At 44.4% G+C, this 25,561-nt stretch overlaps 1 protein-coding gene across 7 annotated transcripts in view; it reads right to left on the bottom strand.

Moving 5' to 3' along the window:
• LRP1 (LDL receptor related protein 1) overlaps window positions 1-25,561 on the bottom strand; it is a 448,332-nt gene that overhangs the window by 57,401 nt on the left and 365,370 nt on the right. For all 7 annotated transcript variants that reach the window (XM_061614615.1, XM_061614609.1, XM_061614610.1 and 4 more), the window contains 16 exons: window positions 24,935-25,127; window positions 23,407-23,532; window positions 22,005-22,133; window positions 20,892-21,011; window positions 20,229-20,342; window positions 19,793-19,942; window positions 19,301-19,426; window positions 18,928-19,044; window positions 17,636-17,764; window positions 9,605-9,727; window positions 7,558-7,698; window positions 6,226-6,413; window positions 4,023-4,206; window positions 2,695-2,780; window positions 581-700; window positions 96-283 (listed from right to left, as the gene is read on the bottom strand). In XM_061614615.1, the coding sequence (XP_061470599.1) occupies window positions 96-283; window positions 581-700; window positions 2,695-2,780; window positions 4,023-4,206; window positions 6,226-6,413; window positions 7,558-7,698; window positions 9,605-9,727; window positions 17,636-17,764; window positions 18,928-19,044; window positions 19,301-19,426; window positions 19,793-19,942; window positions 20,229-20,342; window positions 20,892-21,011; window positions 22,005-22,133; window positions 23,407-23,532; window positions 24,935-25,127 (2,234 nt within the window). The remainder of the gene's footprint in view (window positions 1-95; window positions 284-580; window positions 701-2,694; window positions 2,781-4,022; window positions 4,207-6,225; window positions 6,414-7,557; window positions 7,699-9,604; window positions 9,728-17,635; window positions 17,765-18,927; window positions 19,045-19,300; window positions 19,427-19,792; window positions 19,943-20,228; window positions 20,343-20,891; window positions 21,012-22,004; window positions 22,134-23,406; window positions 23,533-24,934; window positions 25,128-25,561) is intronic.

Below are 25,561 nucleotides of genomic sequence, written 5' to 3'. Positions count from 1 at the left end.
GATGACGAGTATACATGGAGTTTTGTATGAACTTCAGGTGTTGTCTAGATTGGTTAAAACCTGAGCACTGCTCCAGACATGTCCAACAGACTTACCCATGCTGAACATCCACTACTAATGCCCGGGGCTCCCGAAGCCCTGTGTTCACCAGCACGGTACGGTAGGCCCCGTTGAGTTTTGACACTTCAATGGTGTCCCTTCCCTTGTCACACCAATACAGGTTCCCACCCACCCAGTCCACAGCTAGGCCATCAGGGTTGCTCAGCCCAGTCCGGTGTAGAACCTGGAAAGTGCACAAGGCAAAGATTAGCTCGAAACAAGATATCAAAAGGATGGTCTGGTCAAAGGTACATCTTCTCTGCTTATGGAGAGGCCCCTTTTAGAGTTGACTGCAGCTTGCAATCCCAAGAAAAAATGGGCCTAGGTTTTCTGCAGGGGGAGGGAGTGGAAGAGATGGAGGGAAGGAGTTTATCCCCAAGAAAGCCCTGCTGGTATCTGGGATGATCAGATCCTGAGCATACAGGGAGGAACACAGTCCTCAACCAGGGGAGATGCAGTTCAAATGACACTGGTTTCACACCTGTACATTGCTGCCATTGATGTTCATGCGGCGGATCATACTGCCCTGTGTTGTGACATCTGTCCAGTAGATCATTTGCTCCCGGTAGTCAAAATCCAAAGCCACAGCATTATTCAGCCCCTAAACCCATTGAGACAGAAAACAGGCATTAGCTCCTGTGTCACGTATACAATAACAGAGCGTCTAGGAGGTTCAGATCTCACCTCTATCATAAACTCATTAGGTTGCTTTAGATACGCCACTTTCTCTGTGCAACATAGGGGTTAATAATATTTCCCAATATAAGAAACTACTTCACAGGGTTGCTGTAAAGATTACAAAAAGATAATATATGCAAAGTGTTTTGAGCTCTTGAAAAGTGCTATACTACTACTACTAGCATGCAAAGGGTGTGGTCGCAATCAGGAGCGGTGGCTTCTCCCCACCATCCAAAACTCCAAATGCAGGCACAGTTCACTCTCAATCCCCCCATAGTTTCCTTTTAGGGTACTGGAATATAGAAAGCCGCCTTATAGCGACTATTGCACATCAGGCTCAGTATTGTCCATATTGACTGGCAGTGGCTCTTTAGGGTTCCAGGCAGGAGTCTCTCCCAGCCCTATCTGGACATGTTGGAGGTTGAACCTGGAACCTTCAGCATGCAAAGCATGTACTCTACCACTGAGCTATGGCCCTTCCTTGAAGGCATGAAAGATTCAGCCGTCAACCACCTTGTTTCTAAATAAGTCCCTAATATGGAACAGCCGGCATCCACTGAGAGTGGACAGTTCTGCTGCGTCTCTGCACTGGAAGTGAACCAGTTATACATGATGCTGAGAGACACCAACATTGGCAGGCCTCATCAGAAGCTGACTGAAAGAAGAAAATGGCAAGAGCAGTGACTCATACAAAGATGCAGCTGGCAGCCTCCTCTGTGAGTAGATATTTGAGCTCACCGGTGCTTTTCATTAACTTCTTTCTTGTAGCAAACCAGCAGTTCTCTCATGGCATAACAATGCATCAGAGAGACTACTCTGAAACAGGCTGCCATGGAGAAACTAAGCTAGTTTTACGCATAAGCTGCTCTTCAGCAAGTGGCTACTTCTGGAGTGAGAGGCTCTGCAAACAATTGTGGAGATGCTTTGCAATGAAGCAAAAAAACTTTTTACAGGTATGACACACCTCCATTAATAGACTTTTCCCACCTAAGCTTTCCATACAACTGGGAGAGTGCAGAAAAAAGCCACCAGGGTCAATGTCCAATTTTCTGTAAGAACGCTGTTTCTTAAGTGTAAGAACACTGTTTCAAAGAATATTATTATTTATCAGATTTATATACCACCCTTTCTCCCAGTAGGAGCCCAGGGCAGCAAACAAAAGCACTAAAAACACATAAAAAAACCAGACTTTAAAATACATTAGAACAAAACAACCATTAAAAGCGTATTAAAACAAAACATCTTTAAAAACATTTTTAAAAGCTTTAAAAACATATTTTTAAAAAAATGTTTTAAAACATATTAAAAAGCAATTCCAACACAGACACAGACTGGGATAAGGGCTCTACTTAAAAGGCTTGTTGAAAGAGGAAGATCTTCAGTAGGTACTGAAAAGGTAACAGAGATGGTGCCTGCCTCATATTTAAGGGGAGGGAATTCCAAAGGGTTGGTGCCACTACACTAAAGGTCCATTTCCTATGTTGTGCAAAGCGGACCTCCTGATAAGATGGTGTCTGCAGGAGGTGCTCACCTGCAGAGTGCAGTGATAGACTGGGTATATAAGGGATAAGACAGTCCTTCAGGTATCCTGGTCCCGAGCTGTATAGAGTTTTGTACACCAAAACTAGAACCTTGAACTTAGCCTGGTAGCTAATAGGTAGCCAGTGTAATTCTTTCAGCAGCAGAATATATATGATATTCATGGCAAAGAAAACAGGCTGATTTTATAATTCTAGGAAGGGAACATTCCCAGGAGCACAAGGAAGGCAAGGTAATTGGGAAAAGAACAGAAACGACAAGTGGCACAGCTGTGTGTCCCAAACTGCTGCCTGAATATTTTCTAGGCCACAAAACAGAAATAAACCACCCCAAAAAATCTGTTCATACAGTGCTCCCCCGTCTCACAAAGGCCATCACCTGTTTCAGCAATGTATAGTTGGATCCGTCCAGACTAAGCTTCCTTAGGTAGTACCGATTAGCAAAGATCAGGAAGGGTTCCTCTTCTGTGAAAGCAAGAAAGGTATTGGTGTCAAACAGGGGCACAGCATCCACTAAAGAAGCTGGCTCTAAATGATGGAGGATCCTGGTGCTGCTATAACTACAATAATGCCAGGTATCTCATATCCACCCCCATCCCTACCACTGCCACCAATCACAAAAGATAAATGCACTGCAAGGGAAGAGCCAGCTCAGACATGTATGCACACCACTTACTAACTTTTAACCTGTTGATTCTCACTCAGTTAGGGTGGCCAGATGCCAAAGAGGGCAGGGGGCTCCAGTACCTTTAATAGTTGTGTAGAAGAAGGAAGTTCAACAGGTGTGATTTCCATGACAAGCTACACTTACTGAAATTCCCCTCTTCTACATAATTATTAAAGTTGTAAGAGCCCCATCTTCTTATGCATTAGGCCACCTATACTCAATTCACAGACTAATTCCACCAAACATTAAAACAGGGACAGGCAACAGTTTTGCCCCCAAGAGTAGAATGTGGCAGTGGGCAGGTGGTTGTATTCCAGACTAATTGGTGGGGGGTGGCAGCATCCCCCTTGTCTCCCTCTGCCACACTCACTCATTCACCCATACCCTCATATTCACACTCACAAGTACACAGAGACAACACCCTCCCCACTTAAACCCAGACATACAACCTCACACACACACACACTTTAACCTCCCCCCACAATGCTCCTGATGCACCCAAGATCACTCTCCCAATTCTGTTAACTGCAATTTTTGTTGTTTCTGGATCGTGTGGTGGCAGTGATGAGCAAGATAAAGCCTCCACTCCCAAGCAACCCTGATGCAGCCAGGATTGCTGTCCCTATGTTGCTAATGGTGTCAGTGTGGCATCGGCAGTCTTTTGAACATTGGAGCTGCTGAGGAGTGGAGGCTTTAACCTTGCACCCTCCAGCAATGCAGGTGCAATGCCACTGCTAATAGCAACACAGGGACAGTGATCTTTTGTACACTGTGATTGCTGGGAAGTGGATGCTCTCCCTTCCCTTCCCACCCCCAGCAATCCCAATGCAGCCAGAACAGACATCCTTGTGTTACTTAATATGGGCAAAAAATGGTCAGGGCTCCTGGGATGCACAGAGAGTGGTCAAGGGCCACACATGTGGCCCATGGCCTTGCCTGCATGTGCCCTAAAGCTTTCACTTGCCCTAACAAATGATAGGCCCCTTCTGTTTCTTCAGTCGATCTCTAAGGACATTTGCAGTTCAGAGGATCAGCATCACCTGTGACAGCTTTGCAGCTCGTTGGATTGTCAGGCTTCAGCATGTAGCCATCCGCACACAAACATTTAAAACTTCCATAAGTGTTGATGCATATCTGGCTGCAGGGGTAGGTGGATGTGCACTCGTCAATGTCAATGCAAGTCTTTCCATCATCCTTCAGCCGGAACCCGGGGCGACATCTGCACTGCAGGGGGCAACAGAAAGTCATTACAGGTTTATAAGCAGTGCCCTGGGTGGGAACACCCACCTTACTGTATGTGTATGGGAAAGTATGGTATTTAAGAGGCACACATTCCCCAGCCACAGGAATATATCCTTTGACCTCTGTGCTCAAGTCTGACAGGATGTAGTTCTTTGCCCTACCACAGACCCATATTTTTAAAATGCATGTTTTGGGATAAAACCAAGGAAGTGTCAATTTACTTATTTATTTGCAGTTTAGTTTCTAGTTCTCACGATTACAGAAAAAGATTGGAAATGTTGCCATGACTCCCCCCACCCCATTCCTCATTTGGCAGACACAATTGGCAGGGTGGCAAAATCCTTTATTTAAATGCCAGGGGACTTTCTGCATGAAAACCAATGGGCTGTTCCCAACTGAACTATGTCTTCCGTACAATGTTTCCACCATGTTGGTAAAAATATGCTAAGGGTTGCATTAATCTCACTCATAGTAGACCCATTAAAATTAATGAATCAAAGTCATGTACATAAATTTTAATGTCTACTCTGAGTAGGACTAGCTTGAATACCACTCTAACAAACCAAACTAACAATTTGCTGATCTTTAACAGTACCACCAAAATCTGCCACCTCCTCCTGCCTGATGGTAGGGCTGGCCGAGACACAGTATCACCTTAAACATAAGAACATAAGAAAAGCCTGCTGGATCAGGCCAGTGGCCCATCTAGTCCAGCATCCTGTTCTCACAGTGGCCAACCAGGTGCCTGGGGGAAGCCCGCAAGCAGGACCCGAGTGCAAGAACACTCTCTCCTCCTGAGGCTTCCGGCAACTGGTTTTCAGAAGCATGCTGCCTCTGACTAGGGTGGCAGAGCACAGCCATCATGGCTAGTAGCCATTGATAGCCCTGTCCTCCATGAATTGGTCTAATCTTCTTTTAAAGCCATCCAAGCTGGTGGCCATTACTGCATCTTGTGGGAGCAAATTCCATAGTTTAACTATGCGCTGAGTAAAGAAGTACTTCCTTTTGTCTGTCCTGAATCTTCCAACATTCAGCTTCTTTGAATGTCCACGAGTTCTAGTATTATGAGAGAGGGAGAAGAACTTTTCTCTATCCACTTTCTCAATGCCGTGCATAATTTTATACACTTCTATCATGTCTCCTCTGACCCGCCTTTTCTCTAAACTAAAAAGCCCCAAATGCTGCAACCTTTCCTCGTAAGGGAGTCGCTCCATCCCCTTGATCATTCTGGTTGCCCTCTTCTGAACCTTTTCCAACTCTATAATATCCTTTCTGAGATGAGGCGACCAGAACTGTACACAGTATTCCAAATGCGGCCGCACCATAGATTTATACAACGGCATTATGATATTGGCTGTTTTATTTTCAATACCTTTCCTAATTATTGCTAGCATGGAATTTGCCTTTTTCACAGCTGCCGCACACTGGGTCGACATTTTCATCGTGCTGTCCACCACAACCCCGAGGTCTCTCTCCTGGTCGGTCACCGCCAGTTCAGACCCCATGAGCGTATATGTGAAATTAAGATTTTTTGCTCCAATATGCATAATTTTACACTTGTTTATATTGAATTGCATTTGCCATTTTTCCGTCCATTCACTCAGTTTGGAGAGATCTTTTTGGAGCTCTTCGCAATCCCTTTTTGTTTTAACAACCCTGAACAATTTAGTGTCGTCAGCAAACTTGGCCACTTCACTGCTCACTCCTAATTCTAGGTCATTAATGAACAAGTTGAAAAGTACAGGTCCCAATACCGATCCTTGAGGGACTCCACTTTCTACAGCCCTCCATTGGGAGAACTGTCCGTTTATTCCTACTCTCTGCTTTCTGCTTCTTAACCAATTCCTACTACCTTGTAGTCATAAAGGCTTAAGGGAAAAGATGCCACAATGGTGGTGATGATGGAACTGGACTCAGTGACTCTCTAGGGAGAGGATGTCACAGTCTTTGGCTCAGCTAGATATGACTACCAGTGGAAGAGAAGAAACTACCAAGCCCAACCTTGTAGCCAATTTTGAGGTCCTCGCATTCCTGGGAGCAGCCACTTTGCTTCTTGTTGAGACACTCGTTGATGAAACAATTTAGCTCATCGGAACCGTCGCCACAGTCATTGTTGTTGTCACAGAGCAGATCATTGGAAATGCAGTGCTCATTGTGGCACAGAAAAAAGGTGTCATTACATTTGCTTTCTGAAATGAGACAGGGAGGACTCAGGACAGAGACACCAGGGATGTTCTCATGATTCTTTCCACACTCTTCCTAAAAGCCATCCCCACCTAGTGGTGACGTACTTCCCACTATAGTCACACTTGTTTATATACTGCTTTTCCACAGACATTATGCTCAAACAGCTTAAGTGTCACACACGCACTTATTCTATACATTACTATTTGTGATATTTATATATAAAAAGACAATTCAAAAGTTTCACAATAACATTCATAATTAAGTAACTGCAATATCAAAATATCACAATATTTATTTATTCATTGCATTTGTATACCGCCCCATAGCCGAAGCTCTCTGGGTGGTTTACAACAATTAAAAGCATTAAAAACAAATATACAAATTTAAAAACACATCTTTTAAAAACAATTTAAAAACACATTGCAAAACAAAGCAATTTAAAAACACTCACTGGCAGTAGCCAATATTATAATTAATTCATAATTCAAGCTGTGACTGCAATACACCACATTACCAACTGGCAGTATCAGTGTGTGTGTTGAGGCAGAGGGAGGCGTCATCCTGTCTACAGAATGTCCTCCAACCTAATCTGACAAATCAGAACACCTCACACTAGTCAACAACCTAACTGTTGAATATGAACCAAGTGAAGCTTCCAAGTGCTTTCTTGAAGATGGCAACACACAGAGCACGTTATAATGAACCAACTGCACATACCTAGCACAGGAATTTTCAAAGATATCTTTGCAACCATCAAGGTGACAATTTCACTTAAAAAAAAAAATGGAAACTTGTTGCATTCTTAGATTTCTAACAAGATTTCACCAGCTGCTCAAAAAGAATTGGATCCATACTAAGTTAGTTGAGTTTGTGTCCCACTGAAATCAATGAGACAAATTAGTCCTGATTTTACTTAAGCTCTATTGACTCAAATGGGAAATAAGTGTAACTACCTCCAGTTTCTGGATCCAGTTCAAAACATCTCAAAGCTGGATGTGTGGTTTGCAGTATCAACAGATTAATTAGTTAAAGACAGTCAAATTAAAAACAGCTTTCATTCAGCTTTCCTAACTGCAGACTTCCTATACGACGAACTCAGCACAAGTGGTCACACCTATCAATCTCCCTGTTCATCATAGCACCTACCGGGGCTAGAGCAGCGGGGATTCTTGGGTGCTTCATCAGACTGATCGTGGCAGTCAAACTCGCCATCGCATTCCCAAAGCTTGTTGCTCAGGCAGCGGCCATTGTCACAGCGGAACTCATTGGGACCACATGTTTGGTACTCTGAGGGTAAAGAGGAAAAGAGGGGGAGATGGGAATGTCAGTCATGTGCCTCTTCTTACCATGTAACAAGCTCCAATGAATGGAAGGTCAACACACATGTGAAGGATGAGTAGATTAGGGGATGAAAACACCCTATGACAATGTTCTTCAACTTTGGGTTCCCAGATGTTGTTGGACTACATCTCCCATCAGCCAGCGCAGCCAATAGTCAGGCATGATGGGAGCTGCAGTCCAACAATATCTGGGGACCTAACATAGAATAACACGGCTATTGTAACCAACACTTCCCCCAGCGACTTCATGGTAGCATAAAAAAGCTTTCCCTCATTTTATCCTTCAAACAACCCTGTGAGCTAAATTAGGCTAAGAGATCATGCGTGTCCCAAGATCACCCAGTGAATTTCATGGTTGATCAGGGATTTGAACCCTTAGTCCAAAGCCAACACTTCTACACTACAATTGCTCACTCACCATATGGTATAAAATAGGAACCTAGGAGGGTGCTTTATACCAGGTCAGACTATTTGTCTCAGGCAGAAGCCTTTGCCTTCACCAGCAGCTTAGCCCTTTTTAACTGGAGATGCCAAGGACTGAACCTGGGTGGGACCTTCAGCAAGCAAAACACGTGCTCTGCCATTGAGCTATAGCCCCTGCTCACAAGGAAGCAAGCCTGACCTGACATGATAATCCTTTGAGAAGGAGCCAACATAAAAGAGCAAACTTTTATAAGATAAAGGAGCCACTATATATTTACTGATTTAATTATTTATTCATTTATAACTTGCACTTTGGCATAGCAAGCAACGACGTGGCTAACAACATAAAATCAATTAAGAAAATTACACACTAACAGCACAATCCAAATCCAAGATCTGCTTTGACTTTCTCAGCTGAGGTGGGGCTGAGCCAAGGTAAGTCCCTGACCTTGGCTGACCCGGAGATACACTGGCATACATCCCTCAACCTGGCTCAGCTGGTGGAACTTAAGCTGGTGCAACTTACAAGGGGCATTCCAGGGGCGTGACAGGGGTGGAGACACCTATTCTAAAACTTTTCAGCTGGGTCACATGACCTAGCAACCCAGTGGAATGTAGATGGCAAAAAGGGTGGTGTAAGTCAAACTTCTGAACAATATGGAATAGGGTAAACTTATGCCAGCTTTCTATAGTTTGGATTGTTCTATAAAACAGCAAAATACAGCACACACCTCACAAACTCTTAATACCAACAGCAACAGGTGAAAAGCACAACTCTATACATTTGTTAGTAAAGCTGACCACTGTCATGGGGGGGGGGGAAGTCTAGATATGTTTCAGTGCCTCCAAGAAAAATGTGATCCACCAAAATCAAGCAGGAGAAGCTTCTTACAGCGTGGAGATAAATGCTACCACAGGGTAACGTCTGCAAGTAAAACTGCTATTAAAGATACGGAAACAATGGCCAATAAAAAAAGTTGGCACCCCTGTTTCTTAGTCCACACTTTCACTGTATAGCTTGCCACAGCCTCAAACAGTTTACTAAAGGTTTTTCAATAGAAAAACAGCATAAAGAACCAATTAAAAACACAAGAAAATTCAAGCATGAAAATTATTTGGAAAACAACTGCTGACCATCTGCCTCACTCAGATGAATCTGAGCTTGACTGATGGTCCATCAAACTCAAAGCTTATGTTAAGCCTGGCTGGCAATGGCTTTTCAGAGTACCTGGGGAAACAGTGACACCAAGCATTATATACACAAAAATAAAACAGAAAACAAAGAACCCCAGATATTTGTACAATATATGTTTTTTCTAGAAATATTCCTCCCCACCCTGAAATAGCTATTTTCAATTGGAAGACTGGAGAATATTGAGTACCAGGTGCTTACTCTCTTGTTGAAGCCCCAGCTCTAGTTCTGTACTCACCACATTCTGGGGATTCATCAGAGCCATCCGCACAGTCATGGTCATGGTCACACACAAAATGTTTGGGGATGCACTGCCGGTTGGTGCACATGAATTCTCGTTCATCACATGTGTTGTTGTACACTGAAATCAGACATCACATGTGTAGTCATGTCCCCTTATTCCCTTTGGCAACTCAGCTCCTTTTATCCATTTATCGACATGGATTAAGTTTTTTAGCATGTAACATGTACTCCTTTCATACGTGAAAAGGTACCAGGTATCTTTTAACAGTGAGAAATGCTAATACAAATAGAACAACAACAACTCCTTCTTCTCTCAGGCCAACTAGCAATATTCATAAAAATATATCAGAATAAAAATAGTTAAAATCAACATCAACAGTAAAATCCAATGCAGCAGAGAGCGATACTACTGAGCTCCACTCCAGTTATGTACGACAGAGTTCCTTGTGTCTGGAGAGGCTGCTTAGAAGTGATAATGTCAATGGCCCATCTCTATACATTTCTCACCATTCCACAATGAATCAAGAGCAACCACAGGAGCTCCAGCCATGCCAACCGGAAAGTCCCCCAGAGCATTCGAGAAACCCTTGGATTCCATGAGTCTCCAGGGGCAGACTATCTTAATAAGCAGGGGGAGTTAGTCACAGCCAACCCAAACATCACCAGCGAGCAATCAGTCCATGCTAGACAGGTAACACTTATCTCTTGTACCACTCGATCACTCATAGTTCATTCTGTAGTGAAGACCAGCTCAAGAATATGAGCTGAAATGTGTATTGGGCGAGTGATGTATTGAGCCAGCCCCACAGTTGTCATGGAGCCATGAAGTCTGGAGCCAGTCCAAAGGAGGTTGACCTAGCATGGATATTGTAGTCACACAGAACTATTGTTCTGGGGTTCTCCAAAACCACACTGTAGTAACTGCCTCTCCTAGCTCAGTCAGGGATGTTGTTGGTCCTCACCTTGCTTCCTAATGAGAAAAACTGGAGTTTCTATGGATGATTGGAATGCCCCCCTCCCCCACAACCAGGATCTGTGTGGCACCCAATATCTGGGTGGGTAAAGCTGGGTCAAATCCATCTCACCACAGTTTCTGCAGTGCACAAGAGGTCATCCCTCTCATTCTCAATCATATCATGAATCAGTCATGTTTTATTATGGACCAATCTGACATTCACCAGCAGCACCACTAGGTAGGAGAGTTGGTTGGCATGGCCACCAGATGGGTGAAGGGCAATCCAGCGAGAGGAATAGACTCTGTCTGCAACCGCTACTACTCAGATGGCCTGACCTGACCCTTGCGCCATCTCTCCCCATGCCCACCATGCTAATGGCAGCACCCTGAGGCTCCCCACCCCTAGCCCCTTTGCACAGGCATGTACTCCTTTTTACAGCTAACTGCTGGTATAACAAAAAAATGTAAGTATATTTATGCAGCTGCTCCATTCTGTTGTGTACTGGATCTTACAACTGCTCCACAGCAAGACCAAAGACTTGTATTCTGCTCTCAGAAATTGCTGGGGCAGTACTGGGTGGAGATGGTAGGGGTTGACAGCTGACAACCAAAGAACTATCTCTCTCTCAGGACTTCCGGGAAGGGTTGCTTTGCCTGTGCTGCCTCTGAGATGAGCTCTTGTCTCAGAAGAAGCTTTTTCAGCTTTAAAATCAGTCACAACGCTCTTTTTGACTGATAAAGATTTTCTCCCGGTCAGGGAGAAACGTAGAGATTAACCATAAAGCCTGTTTTTGTGGGGAGGACTGGATTTCATTTATTTATGAGAGAAGGTTCAAACTGCAATGCCGGACGGACTTTCATCAAGCTCTTGCTGATTACAGCGACACGTTTATCTTTTCTTTAAAGAAAAACGGACTTCAACAAGCAGATAAGAACATAAGAACATAAGAAGAGCCTGCTGGATCAGGCCAGTGGCCCATCTAGTCCAGCATCCTGTTCTCACAGTGGCCAACCAGGTGCCTGGGGGAAGCCCGCAAGCATCCTTTTTTCTATTTTCTATTTCTATTTTCTTTTTTTACTTGGTTTAAATTGGTGTAGCAAAAAAGAGATTTGTCAGTGAATCAGCTGTGAAGATCTTCTAGGTGAGTTTATGGCTTTTCTCTTTCACTAACGAAATTAAGGAGGAAAGAAATCGAAAAAGCTTATCTTTGTTTTTATCGCAAAAAGCTGTCCTGGAGGTGCATTCTAAAGATACCAACAGAAGAGGGATTTCTATTTCGAGGAGGGGGGAACAAAAACTTTTTTTTGGTCTATTTCATTTTGACGAATCTGCTTATTCACGACGCCACTAATTGTTTTGATGTTGGGAACTAAGTTTGTTTTTGTATTCCTGAATACATAGAGATAAGGCAGGCTGTATTGTCTACACTGATATAAGCAAGCCTGGAACATTAACCCAATTGTGGCTGAAATAATTTTTGTTTCTGTGGTTTTAAGAAAGACAACCAGGAAAGTGAGTGAGACCATGGAAGAAATTATGTTTCAGAAAATAATGGGTGAGATTGAGATAACGAAACAAACCCTGAGACAGGGTAGACAGGAGATGAAAATTGAATTTAACAAAATGACGCAGGAGCTTAAAGAAACAATGGATTTTGTGAGAGAGGAGTTTGATGGGATAGGGAAGCTACAAGCCCTGGAGATTGGAACAAATGTGAAATTGGAAAAAGATTTGGAGTTTATGGATGTTAGAAATAAAGTTGACTGTTTGGAATTCAACGTTGTCTCTGAAGAAATTAATGAAGATTTTGGTTGTAAAGTTATCAATGTCTTGGATAATTTTCTGGACTGGAATGATGTGATGGAGCTTGACATAGAAAAAATCTATGGAGTTGGCTACAGATATGTGACAGTGGAGAAACTCTTAAGAAATGAGCCCGTGCATTTTGAAAAAAAAGAAGAACAGAGATATGACTTTGCAGCAATATTTCAGCAACATATTCAGAATTCTTGACTGGAATTATGTGATGGGGCTTGACATAGAAAAAAGTTATGGAATTAATTACAAATATGTGACAGAGCAGAGATGCGACTTTACAACAATATTTCAACAACATATTCAGAATTGATGGCAAGGACATATTTGTGATGGGGGAAATTCCCATCAGACTCTTGTTATATGACTATGGCTATGACAGCAAGATCATCATGGGATACTGATAATGGACAAATGGATACTGAAACCACTGGATTTAACAGGACTATTGAAGATGGAAGATGGAATTAATATTGATAATGGAAGAATGGTTATGGAAATTATTGGACTTAACAGATTTGACGAGATGGATTAATTGATATGTTTACTTGGACTATGGCTATGACAACAAGATTATTATGGGATACTGATAATGGAAGAATGGCTACTGAAATTACTGGACTTAACAGGATTATTGAAGATGGAAGATGGAATTAATATAGATAATGGAAGAATGGCTATTGAAATTATTGGGCCTAACAGATTTGAATTAGATGGATTAAGCGATATGTTTATTTGGAGAAAAATTGAAAGATATATCTCTCAAGGAATTGAAACCTCTCTTGGACTTTTTGTGGAAAGAATAAAATAATGTTTATGAGATTTGATGATTAATTAAGATAACTACTGGAGGAAAGTGATTTTATAATATAATTTTAGAGGTAGGATTGTTATATATTGTAGACCTATAACTGATCTGCGACAAATCGGAAGTCAACATTTTATTTTATTGTTTGATTGTTTTTGTTTTGTTTTGTTTCTTGTCTTTGAAAATTTGAATAAAAATTAATGATAAAAAAAACCAAAGAACTATCTCTCTGATGCTGTGCAAAGGGAGAGGGACAGCATGAGAGGTTTCTATACTGTAGAGAGAGAAAAGAACAAAGAAGAAAATAGATAGTAAAAGAAATCACTCCCCTGAAATCAGAGCTTGGAAAAGTTACTTTTTTGAACTACAACTCCCATCAGCCCAATCCAGTGGCCATGCTGGCTGGGGCTGATTTATTTATTCATTCATTCATTCATTTATTGCACTTGTATACCGCTCCATAGCTGAAGCTCTCTGGGCGGTTTACAGCAATCAAAAACATTAAAACAAATATACAATTTAAAACACATATTTTAAAAACAATTTAAAACACAATTTAAAAATTTAAAACAATATAAAAACAATTTAAAACACATGCTAATATGCCTGGGAGAAGAGGAAAGTCTTGACCTGGCGCCAAAAAGATAACAGTGCTGGCGCCAGGCGCACCTCGTCATAAAAATAATTCCATAATTTGGGGGCCACCACTGAGAAGGCCCTCTCACTTGTTGCCACCCTCCGAGCTTCCCTTGGAGTAGGCACCCGGAGGAGGGCCTTTGATCTTGAACGTAGTGTATGAGTTGGTTCGTATCGGGAGAGGCGTTCCATCAGGCTGATGGGAGTTGTAGTTCAAAAAAGTAACTTTTCCAAGCTCTGCCTGAAATACACACAAACTCAATAGTCAAAATGGATACCCTGTTTCTCTGCTCCTGAATATGGTGGCAAAATGAAGGGCCATTTCCGCTTAGCTCTGTGTGGTACCATGAAGCCTACCCACACAACAATGTAATATGATGACTCTGTAGGAACAAATAACCAGACCAGTGTGGAATCATCAACGGACCACTCAATAGCCTGTTGTCAGAGATTTGTGAAATACTTTGAGGGGAAAATTACTAGAATTTGTGCTGAATTTGATGCTACAATTGGTTCAGGCTTGTTGAAGGTCCTTAAAGCACTATCAAATTATAGTTTGTGGGATCCGTTTCAGTTGCTGCAGTCCGAGGATGTGGACAAGATGCTTGCGTCAGTGAGGCCAACTATGTGCCCTCTTGATCCCTGCCCATCATGGTTGGTAAAATCTAGTAGGAGAGGATTGACTAGATGGGTCCAGGGAGTGGTTAATGCCTCACGATGGGAGTTATGCCCACTACCTTGAAAGAGGTGGAGGTGTGACCCCTCTTGAAGAAGTCCTCCCTGGTTCCAGAGGTTTTAGAAAACTACCATCCAGTCTCTAATACTCCCTTCCTGGGCAAGAAGATCGAGAGGGTGATGGCCAACCAGCTGCAGGCCATTCAGTCTAGCTTCTGGCACAGAAACAGCCTTGGTGGCACTGACTGATGACCTTGATTGGGAGAGAGACAGGGGTAATGCGACCCTGTTAGGTTTTGTTGTCCTCTCAGTGGTTTGTGACACCATTGATTATGGTGTCTCGGAGTGACTGAAGGAGATGGGAGTTGGAGGCATTGTACTGCCGTGGTTCTGCACCTACCTGAACGACTGCTGCCAGAAAATAGTACTAGGAGATTGTTGCTTGGTTCCATGGCTTCTGTGGGACTGTAGAGTCCCACAAGGGTCCATTCTATCTCCTATGCTATTTAACATCTATATGAAACCATTGAGAGCTGTCATCCAGGGATTTGGAGCACAGTGTTGTCAGTATGCTGATGACACACAGCTCTATCACTCCATTCTGTCTGAATCAAGACAGGCTGTGAAGGACAGGTGTCTGGAGGAAGTGATGGGCTAGATGTGGGCCAACAATCTGAGACTGAATCCTGATAAGGCAAAAGTGCTGTGAGTGGGTGGTTCCTGTGTCTTGAAATTAGGTGTACGACCTGTTCTGGGAGGAGTTGTACTCTCCCTGAAGGAACAGGTTTGTAGTCTGGGAGTACTCCTGGATTCCAACTTTGCCCTAGAGCCCCAAGGGGCTTCTGTGGCTTATGGCCAGCTGTGGCTTATTTGCCAACTATGAACGTTCCTGGACTGGCTTATTTGCCAACTACGAATGTTCCTGGACCAGGATAGCCTAGCCTCAGTTGTCCATGCTCTGGTGACTTCCCATCTGGACTACTATAATGCACTGTATATGAGGCTGCCCTTGAAGAGGATTTGGAGGCTTTAGCTTGTGCTGGTAAGTGGGGCAGCCCGATGGGACCGTGTGTCACCAGTCCTGCCACCCTGGGCTCCTTCTGGGAGGAAGGGCAGGATGTAAATTTAATAAAGAAATAATAAAATAATAAATAAAGAACTGCACTGGCTGCCAGCGAGCTACTGGACCCAATTCAAGGTGTTGGTACTAGCATATAAAGCCCTAAATGGCTTGGGACCCAAGTATCTAAAAGAGCATCTTCCCCAGTATGTATCAACCATCAACCTTACAATCAGCCGGCAACGCCTTGTTGGTGGTGCCACCACCAAGCACTGCCCAATTGGTGACGATCCGTGACAGAGCCTTTTCAGTGATGGCTCCCCATTTGTGGAATGCCCTCCCCAGTGAGGTCTGTCTGTCTCCATTTTAACTTGCAGGAAGAATTTGAAAACATTCCCGTTTGCCCAAATATTTGATGGCTGAAGAGGACTGTTCCTGGCAACCTGAAGATCAATGACGGAAGAATGTTTTTAGCTGTGTTTTATAATGTTTTTAATTGCAATTGTGTTTTGGAATGTTTTTAACTGTTTTTAGCATGTTTTTCTTTATTAAATAGTTTTTTATGTTTGCTACCGTGGGCTCCTTTGGGAAGAAGGGCAGGATATAAATTCAAATAATAATAATACAGTAGGGCCCCACTCATAGGGCAGGTTATGTTCCAGACCCCCGCCGAAAAGCAAAAACCACCAAGAAGTGGATCAGCTGTAGCGCGCTACAGCTGATCTTCCCCTCCTCCGGCGAGATCAGCTGGAGTGCAGGAGTCTGACCGCCCCCGAGAAGATCAGCTGCAGCGCGCTACAGCTGATCTTTCCCTCCTCCAGCGCCATCAGCAGGAATGTGGGAGTTTGACCGCCCCTGAGGAGGTGAAGATCAGCGTGAGTGTGGGGAGCTCCAGCCCCCCCCCCAGCTGATCGCCCCACTGGCGCCGTATTAGCGGAACACCGAGAAGCGGGTCCCTACTCTAATAAAGAAAAAGAAGTAGTAGTAGTATTGCACCAAAGTATCTGTACCCCAAATCACACATTGGGAAGGTTTTCAAGTTATCAGCAAAGGAAGCCTGCAAATCTTGTGACTTATCAAGCCAAACACTGCCAGCCAACGATAGATATTGGGCCATTTTCTGTTTTGATGGCTGCCTGGAACTGTAGATGTAGGACAGTTGTCAAGCATCTGGCAAGGTTAGCAGGCTGTGTTCAGCCTGGTGAGTCATGTGTTGAGCTGTGTTAACAACACTGATTCAATATGCCAACATTTACACAGAAAGTCAACTCATTTCAGATTCAATATATTTCTTTTTAAAAAGAAAGAGAGAAAGATGAAAAATCAGTCCCAGCGTTCCCAGACCTTGGGACATATGCAGGTCACCCCTTTATATGAATAGGCAGTCACAAAAAACTGTGTGACCCAGATCAGAAGACAATGTCACTCAGCCCTATAGAGGCTGTGTTCACGTCACAGTAAACCATAACCCATGGTGTACTGTGCAAGAGCAAATTGCAGCCACTTAGTTCCTTCTCGCTATTCCCTACTCCATCTGGAAGGAAACAAGCCATAATGCCTGGCTTAAAGCTACATCTGAACCCAGGGTCATGGTTTGTTTACCTGCCAACAAGCCAAAATGTGCAGCCAATGTTTGTTCTTGGCTTATTGATCATGGTTTATTGGAGCAAAACAAACCGCAAACCTTGTTTCTGATATAATGTTAAGCCAGATATCATGGTCTGTTTCCTCCATACACTAGCAAGGGTGAGACAGACTACCTAGGTAGATATGTCCATGGTGAGCCATTAACTATGGTTTACTGTGACATGTTCACTGGGCCAGATGACATGTCACTAGGGAGACTCTGCTACACACCAATGAATCCCTTTTGCCTTTCCTCCACAGTGGACAATCTTTATCATTATGCAACATTCCCACCCAGAGATGAGGATTGTAAACTGAAGAGGAAGAGAGAAAGTGTGACACAAGCCAGGCCTATGTAAGACAACCAGTGGAGCAAGTCAGCAAGAGACCATCCAACAACCCAGCCCAAGCTCATGATCAGAATTCGAGCACTGAGAAGAAGCAACTCACAGCAGCCAGCAGCCACACTCTCATCAGCCCCATCACTGCAGTCCTTGTCTCCATCACACAGCCAACGTTCTGGCACACACATGTAGCTGTTTGGGCACTGGAAGGTACCTGCAGCACAAGTGGTGTGACCTGGAAAAGCAAAAGTTACCGATTAAAAGGGACAGATAAAGAGGCTGCAGAGTGCTCATCAGAGCCAAAATGTGCACCGAGATAGAGGGAGGTTGTGGTTTTGTTGCTGCTGTCCTAAACACTACCCACTCTCCCCCCTCCCTGTCCCCACACATCAGCTCTCCATGACTTTGCTAGTCCCCCTTGCTTTTCGAAAGGTGCAATGAGAACTCAGAAATCCCCTTCTTTGCTCTGCCCTATCAGAAACCACCTCTCTTCTAGAGCTGGGGGACTTTTCTTCATCAGGAACTGCTACAACCAGGAATAAGATGTTGGGATTCTGGAAGTTCACCCTGTTAATTTCTTTTGGGATGACACAATGGGTGGATTTTGTTAGAGATGGGCTCTGGAAAGTATTTCCCCTCAGGTCAGATGACATCAACATTATTTTTGTCTTCTGCTGTAGCACAGAAGCTTGGTTCATTTGTCCAAGTTATCCATAGTATTCACCCTGTAACAATGCCTCTGCCCCACACCTATATTCCTACCTACTGTCTGTCTGTTCCTTCCTTAATTTAATTTTTTTTTTGGGGGGGGGGAATATATCATCTCTCACTATGGTCAGGACTGCATTATGTTGACCTTTGGTTTGGGGGTGGTGGAGTGGATGGATGTCCCTGCCTTGTGGCAAGGGGCTGGATAAAATTGGGACTTTTTAACCCCTTCTATGATTCTATTAACAGGACCCAGAAAGCCCTCCTGTCTTCTATAAGCACTTGCCTTCTGCCTTCCTTCTCAAAACTGCAGATGGATATTCCACACAATTCTGCACTAATCCTTTGGAATTCCCTCCCCTTAAATATTAGATAAACACCACCTCTTATCAATTTGGTGCCTTCTGAAGACCTTCCTCTTTCAACAAGCCTTTTAAGAAGAGATCTTATTTCAGTGCATCTGTGTTGGAATTGCTTTTTAAAGATGTTTTTAAAGATGTTTTGTTTTAATATATTTTAAAGTCTGTTTTTAAGATGTTTTAGAGCGTTTTTAGTGTTTTGTTTGCCTCCCTGGACTCTTTTTGGGAGGAAGGGCGGGAAACCAACCAACCAACCCCTTCTGCTCCATTTATTTTGCGAACCACACACTCAATCTCTGTCCTCCTTTCTAAATCAAAATTGAAGGCTTACGGCAACGGTGGTCTTCATCAGAGCCATCTCCACAGTCATCTGCACCATCACACACCCACTGCTTGGAGATGCAGCGGTGATTGTTACATTCAAACTTCAATGGGAAGCAGAACTTATCTGGAAAAAGAAATTGTACACCATTACAACCAAAAATGAAACAACACTAAGGATTCAAGGAAAGACAGCATGTTTGCACAATAAATAATAATACATTTGACTAATTATTAATTATCCTATCTTGCATTGAGCAAGGGGTTGCAACTAGATGACTTCCAAGACCTCTTCCAACTTAACATTCTATGATTAATGGAAAGTAGGAGCCTTAGTGACCAATCAAATGGCTCTACAATCACAGTGCAAATATAGCACTTACTGCAGTGTGTCTCATCCTCGCCATTTTCACAGTCATTCTCCTTATCACATGTCCATGTCATGGGGATGCATCTCCCACTCGGGCAGGCAAAGTAGTTGGCCGGGCACTTGGATTTTCTCACAACACCTAGGGAAGGCAGGCAGGCAGGCAGGAGATAATTTATCAAGGAGTGATGGAAGCTTCTCAGTGATATTAAACTCATGTGGAAGAACACAGTCCTTTTTTTCTTCTTGAATTATGGCCACAGGGTGGGCAAAGTGAGAGACAGGTAGTGCCTAATGTGGATTTCCCATCTCATCTGGCTTCCCCGAAAGGAAGGTATATAAAGGCAGAAAGTCCAAAAGATGCCAACTAGAGTAGGACTTCTCCTCTAGCTTAAAAGCTAAGGTCTCCCTCTCTCCAAGCCAAAGTGTCCCCCTTCATCCCATCTCGGTCCAATGCCTGCTGGTCCTTGGATGGTCTCAAGGGTCAGTCTCAGCCAGACTTTCTCACCTGGGCAGTTCTGCTCATCTGAGTAGTCCCCGCAGTCATTGCTGCCATCGCACACCCAGGATGGTACATAGCACATTGATGTGTGTTCACACTTCTGAAAGGTGGCACTTTTTACTCCTAGTCTGAAAAAGCTTCTGCAATCAGTGGCAGCTATCAAAAGAGAGGAAATAAATTGTGCAATCATGCCAATTGTATGAAACTCACTGAAAAAGCAAGAGCAGGCATATCAGGTGCTGTTGGATGGGGAGGAGCCATCTGGAAGTGGCAGGGCCCTCTTTCTTGAGGTAGAGCAGCCTGGATTAGCCCAGGCCAATTGGAACATGGCTGACGTGCGAGCAAAAGGTTCAGGGGTGGGCAAGCACCCATATAAAAGTAAAAGGGGGCAAGGAGAGAGAGCCAGTTGCCCAGCCATTTCATATGCCTACAGAACACTCACAGCAGTTCATCTCATCTGAAGCATCCTCGCAGTCTATTTGTTGGTTGCAGCGGCTCGAGTTGCTAATGCAGGTCCCATCTCGGCAACGAAACTCTGTGGCAGCACAGCTCGTCTCTGAAATGAATGGGCAGCCCAGTAAGGCTCATCATCATCCTTGGGATTACATTCATTTTATATGCTAATATTGTTCCAAGGACTTCAGGCCAGCGTACATGGCCTCACAACAGCCCTGTGAGGGACTTTAGGCTGAGAGAGACTGACTGGCCCAGGTGACCACATGTGGACTTGACACACTGGGCTAAATCTGACACTCTAGTCAAATCACCACACTGGAATTCAGATTAGTAACCTCAGAGAGCAAAACTTGTGGGTATCCTCTTATGCATGCCCCTCCATGTTCATCAGGAGTAAGACAACCAACAATGGTTGGGTACTGGCCATGCTTAATTGTTATGTCTGCTGGATGCCCCGTATAGGCACTAGGTAACACAGGAACACAAATGTAACAAGATACGCAAAGGCTCAAAGTACAGCTTCACAAGGCCTGCGTTTGTGCAAACAAATGCTTAGTACAGTAGCGGTAGACAGTGAAACTTTTTTTTTTAACCTTAACAGTCAGCAGGGGTGGCCCTCCTGCCCGACTACTCAATCCTAAGCACTTACTGTTGCAAGGCACTTCATCTGAGTTGTCCCCACAGTCGTCCACCCCATTGCACCAGTCTCTGCTGTGCACACAACGCTTGTTGGTGCAGTGCAAGTAGCCCTTCTTACACTTGCGGCTGTCTGCAACACAAAGTGATTGAGTGAGTATGTGTGTGTGTGTGCGCGTGCAAGAGACAGAAAAGAGCAAGAGAGAGAATGAGTAGAATGCAAACTAGCAGGGTTCATCTGAGAAGGTTTTCAGCCACATTAAAGTTTCTTCACGCAGAATCCAAACAGGGCCCTGCCCCCAAGAATTCTGCTGTACAGTGGAAATCTCTAGGTGGTGTGGAGTGGCAAACAGGGCCTGCTTGTTTGCTCAGCTGGCAACCAGGCACGGCACCACGTGGGCCGTGGCAAAGAAAAACAGATGATAAGCCAAATGTGCCCTGTACCCTGTATGAGCTCACAATGCATTTAGGTTCAGAGGCACAGGTATGCTGGGAGTGGGGAAGTCAGGAACAGTGAGGGAGGACTATTCCCCTTCAAGCTCTGTTGGTGGGCTTCCCAGAAGCATCTGGCTGGCCACCACTGAAAGCACAGGCCCTCGGTTTGATCCATCAGGGCTCTTTTCGTGTTGTTTGCTTTAGCGGCCCCATCCACACAATGCTCAGGTGACAAAGAATCTGCTCTTCAGCTAATACGAGAGATTACTGCTACTATCAGGAAAGAGCAAATGGAATCCTTGGGAAGGAAGTTATTGCTGCGTTATCCCTGCCCCTAAAGCAACAGATTGCAGGACCAAGAACGTGTCATTTTACATGGAGATTATATAAAAGCACAAGGAAAGAAACAAAGATCAGCTGTGTATACAGCAGACCTTTAAAGCTCTTTCTCTCTCTCAAGGATATAGGAGAGGCAGCATTCTAGCCAACCCGACCCACTTCTCCCATGCTAACCAATGGATTAATTCTGTTCCACTGAATGATCAGAGTACATAGGAGAATGGATACTTAGCCCCTTTGTGCAAGCCACTACATTAGCCACCATGGGTACAAGATTAAGATTCAACTTACCCATGCGCAAGGTGGCAGAGGAGGAAATAAGCAAGCAGAGGGGCAAGGAAAGGAACCTTACTGCAGTAGGATTGCTTTTCATCCGACTTGTCCTTGCAATGGGCCACGCTATCACAGGTGCGGCTGAAGTCAATGCAGTCACCGTTTCCACACTCAAACTCATTGTGCACGTTACAGGTGGAGTTAGGTGCTACAGAAGGGAGAACAAAGATGAGTGCAAACATGATACCCTAGCAGCTCCTGCTTCACTGGAGACTGTTTTAGACACATCTCAAAAATTCACAACCATTTCGATGCTTGGACCTGACATATGGGAGGGGCAAGTGTTAAAACTGGCATCAGCAAGTGAAATGCACCTTCAGAATTATGCAGAAGGGCAGGGTGGGTGTCAGGCCAAAGTTATGCTCTGCTGTAATAGGAAGGTATTTATTTATGGGATTTATATGTCGCTTAATTGCTGGCACTGGAAGTTTCTAAGAAGCACTGGCATACAAACCAAAGGTAGAGACGCAGGCCGTCACAGAATAACTATATGCATTCGCTATGACATCTATGTAGGTCATACTTATGATGTAACGTCCTGCTTGTGATCTTCCCAAAGGCGTCTGCTTGGCCACTATGGGATGCTCGTCTTGCTAGGCCTTTGGCCTGATCCAGCACCACTTTTCTTATGTTCTCATGATGAGAAACATGAGGTGCCAGGAGCTCTGGGAAATTCATGCATCCCTCTCTCTAGGGAAGGGTGCCCTAATTTCACAGGTGGGTGCTTGATGCCAGTCTAGAAGTGAAGTCTGACGTTGATGTCTTTTTCTGTGCCTTTTTGCATTCCGCTCTTATGCACATCACTGAGCTCATGTTCTCTATCCGATTGCCAGACCAAGCACTCCTGTTGAGGTCTTCACAGAATGCTCAAGAAATTGCTGCGCACTCATTCTGGGACTTCTGTAACCCCACACACACATCCATAGCTACACTTTAGATGCATTTCCAGACAAATGATGTTTCATGCAATTCAGCACACCTGAGGCCCACGAGACACAAAAAGACCAGCACAAATGATAGACTGGTAGATCAGTGGGTGGTACAGCCCAAGAAAGGGATTGTTGCAGAAATTGTACATAACTCTGCAACCTGTGTGTGTGTGCGCATGCATGCGTGCAGAAACTACCTTGTATATCTCTGGTGCAATGCTAAACTGTGCAACTATCACTCTGGCAAACTGATATCCAAGCATACCATAAAAAATCAACACGTTACTCCGTGGCCAAAGAGAGAGGGGAAAACCATCAAGATCTGGAAATATAACAAATGGTCCTACCCTTTCCACCCCCTCTTCTCCGACATGCACACAACACTCAAGCTCTTGCCCTACTGTGTCCTTTAGCATGAATGTGTCTAATAGGAACAGACATTCACACCCACATGAGATTCATATTCCCCATCACATCCTTGAGGGTGCTCACTTGTGCAGGTAAGATCCTCCTGAAGGATCCTGCCACCACGGCAAGAGCAGGAGACTTCGCCCTTGGCTGAGAGGAGGCACAGGTCCTGGCAACCACCATTGTTCACTCTGCACAGAGAGAGCTCGCCTGGATGGAAGATAGCCAGAATGGGAGAGAAAGAGATACATATAAACACTTGAGTCGGGGGACATGGGTTGAACAGTCTGGCCTGAGATGTACAAAGTCAGATCTACAGCCCAACCCTGTGCATGTTTACTTGGAAGGAAGTCCAACTAAATTCAGTGAGGCTGACTCCCAAGTAAATATGCAGAGAACTGTAGCCTAAGTCGAATCCACCACCTCTTTGTGGATTGTTTTTATGCATGAGCTTCACACCACTGTGCAGCCTTCCTGAATGATGTGCCTAGAGCTGAAAGGTCTAATCATCACAGAGCCACAAACAGTGCTGGAACTGAACTCCCAGTGCTGTCATGCAGCAACTGTAGGTCGTTCCAGACTATGTTGCCCTCCTCCACCCTCTTTCTCAGCACTCCACAGCTGTTTTCTCAGAACAAAATTAAGTTGTGCAATTTATAGGTGCAGGATACTGTGAGAGTTGAAAATGGAAATGGACTGCCTTCAAGTTGATCCCGATTTATGGCGACCCTATGAACCGGGTTTTCATGGCAAGCGGTATTCAGAGGGGGTTTACCATTGCCTTCCTCTGAGGCTGAGAGGGAGTGACTGGCCCAAGGTCACTCAGGGAGCTTCATGGCTGTGTGGGGATTTGAACCCTGGTCTCCCAGGTCGTAGTCCAACACTCTAACCACTACACCACACTGGCTCTCACTGTGAGAGTTACTAGCATATAAAAAAGATTAAACTTACGAAGAAAGACTTAACCATGTATATTATTTATGACAGCTGAGAATGTCATTATTTATGATAGTTCAAAATGGAACTGCCATGTTCCTCTCACTACCAGATATCCAGGTAGGAAATGGAAATTTAGTGGAAAACTAACACCATTGTGCCTTGGTTGTGTGACTTCCTGGGGGGCTGCTGTTGGGAGTCAAAGTGCTGGGGTAGGTGGATATTTATTTGCAAACCTTGCATCCCAGTGCCCTAGAGAGACATCACAATGCTTGTCTGGGGACTCCCTCCCTCCTGGGAGCAACATATCCAAACAAAGCTGGGCTAAAGAAACAGCTATAATACATTCCAAGGGATGCAGCGTGCTCTGCTTGCCCAAATGGAACAATCCTCCAATGGGAGTTTCACTGGCACTACGGATGAACAACAGAGCAAGCTGTGCACATAGGTTCAGGCAGCTATAATAGTTATCCTGGGGGCCACAGAGAGAGAAAGGGCCACTTCTCCTTCTGAATCACTGAGAAGGGTGGCAATTCAAGTGCCTGCAAGGACTAAAGGAGAACTGGAGGGTAAGCAAAGAGAGGAATGTCATTCCATTCATGTGGCAGAATGGTCACCAGAGGGGTCACTCTAATTGCACCCCCACCCCTCCAAAAAAACAAGAAGTTCTCCTTACAGCTGTTGGTGTCGTTGGCCACAGCAATGATACCCATGGGTTGCTGGGGGATGTCAATGCGCAGGTGCTTCATACCAGAGCCCAGGTATTTGTTGGCACGCTGCACAGCACGGCGTACCCAGTCTGTCCAGAAGATGTAGTCACCATAGACAGCCAGGCCAAAGGGGTGCACGGGCTCTGCCTTCAAGATCACCTGTTGAGTATCACCATAATGTTAGTGGGGAGGAGAGAGAACCACTATGGCTACTGACCAAGCACTAACAGCATCTCAAAACTCAATGGTACCTTCACATGCACCTCTCAAAACAGGGTTAACTAGTCCATTAATATGCTATCATAGCAGCAGCAGCAGGAGCCAGCTTGCTTCAATGTAGTTTGTACACTGAAGCTCCTTGCTCAAGCGAGTATTCCTAATTTTCCTTTGTCTTCCATTCTGATTCTTCTGAAGGGTAGGGAACTATCCCATACCATTTTGTGGGTAGCTTACTCCAAAGTCATGCAACCAAATCAGTGAGATTGCTGAAGCTAAGCAGGTCTGAGTTGGTCAATGCCTGAATGGGAGACTGCCTAGGAACCACTTGTATGCTGCCTTATGCTCCATGACGGGAAGAAAGGTGGACTAACAAT

The sequence above is a fragment of the Rhineura floridana genome, chromosome 3 (assembly GCF_030035675.1).
Source record: "Rhineura floridana isolate rRhiFlo1 chromosome 3, rRhiFlo1.hap2, whole genome shotgun sequence".
Lineage (NCBI taxonomy): Eukaryota > Metazoa > Chordata > Lepidosauria > Squamata > Rhineuridae > Rhineura > Rhineura floridana.
Note: the sequence above shows the minus strand (reverse complement) of the source record. Positions and strands in the feature narration are given on the sequence as shown.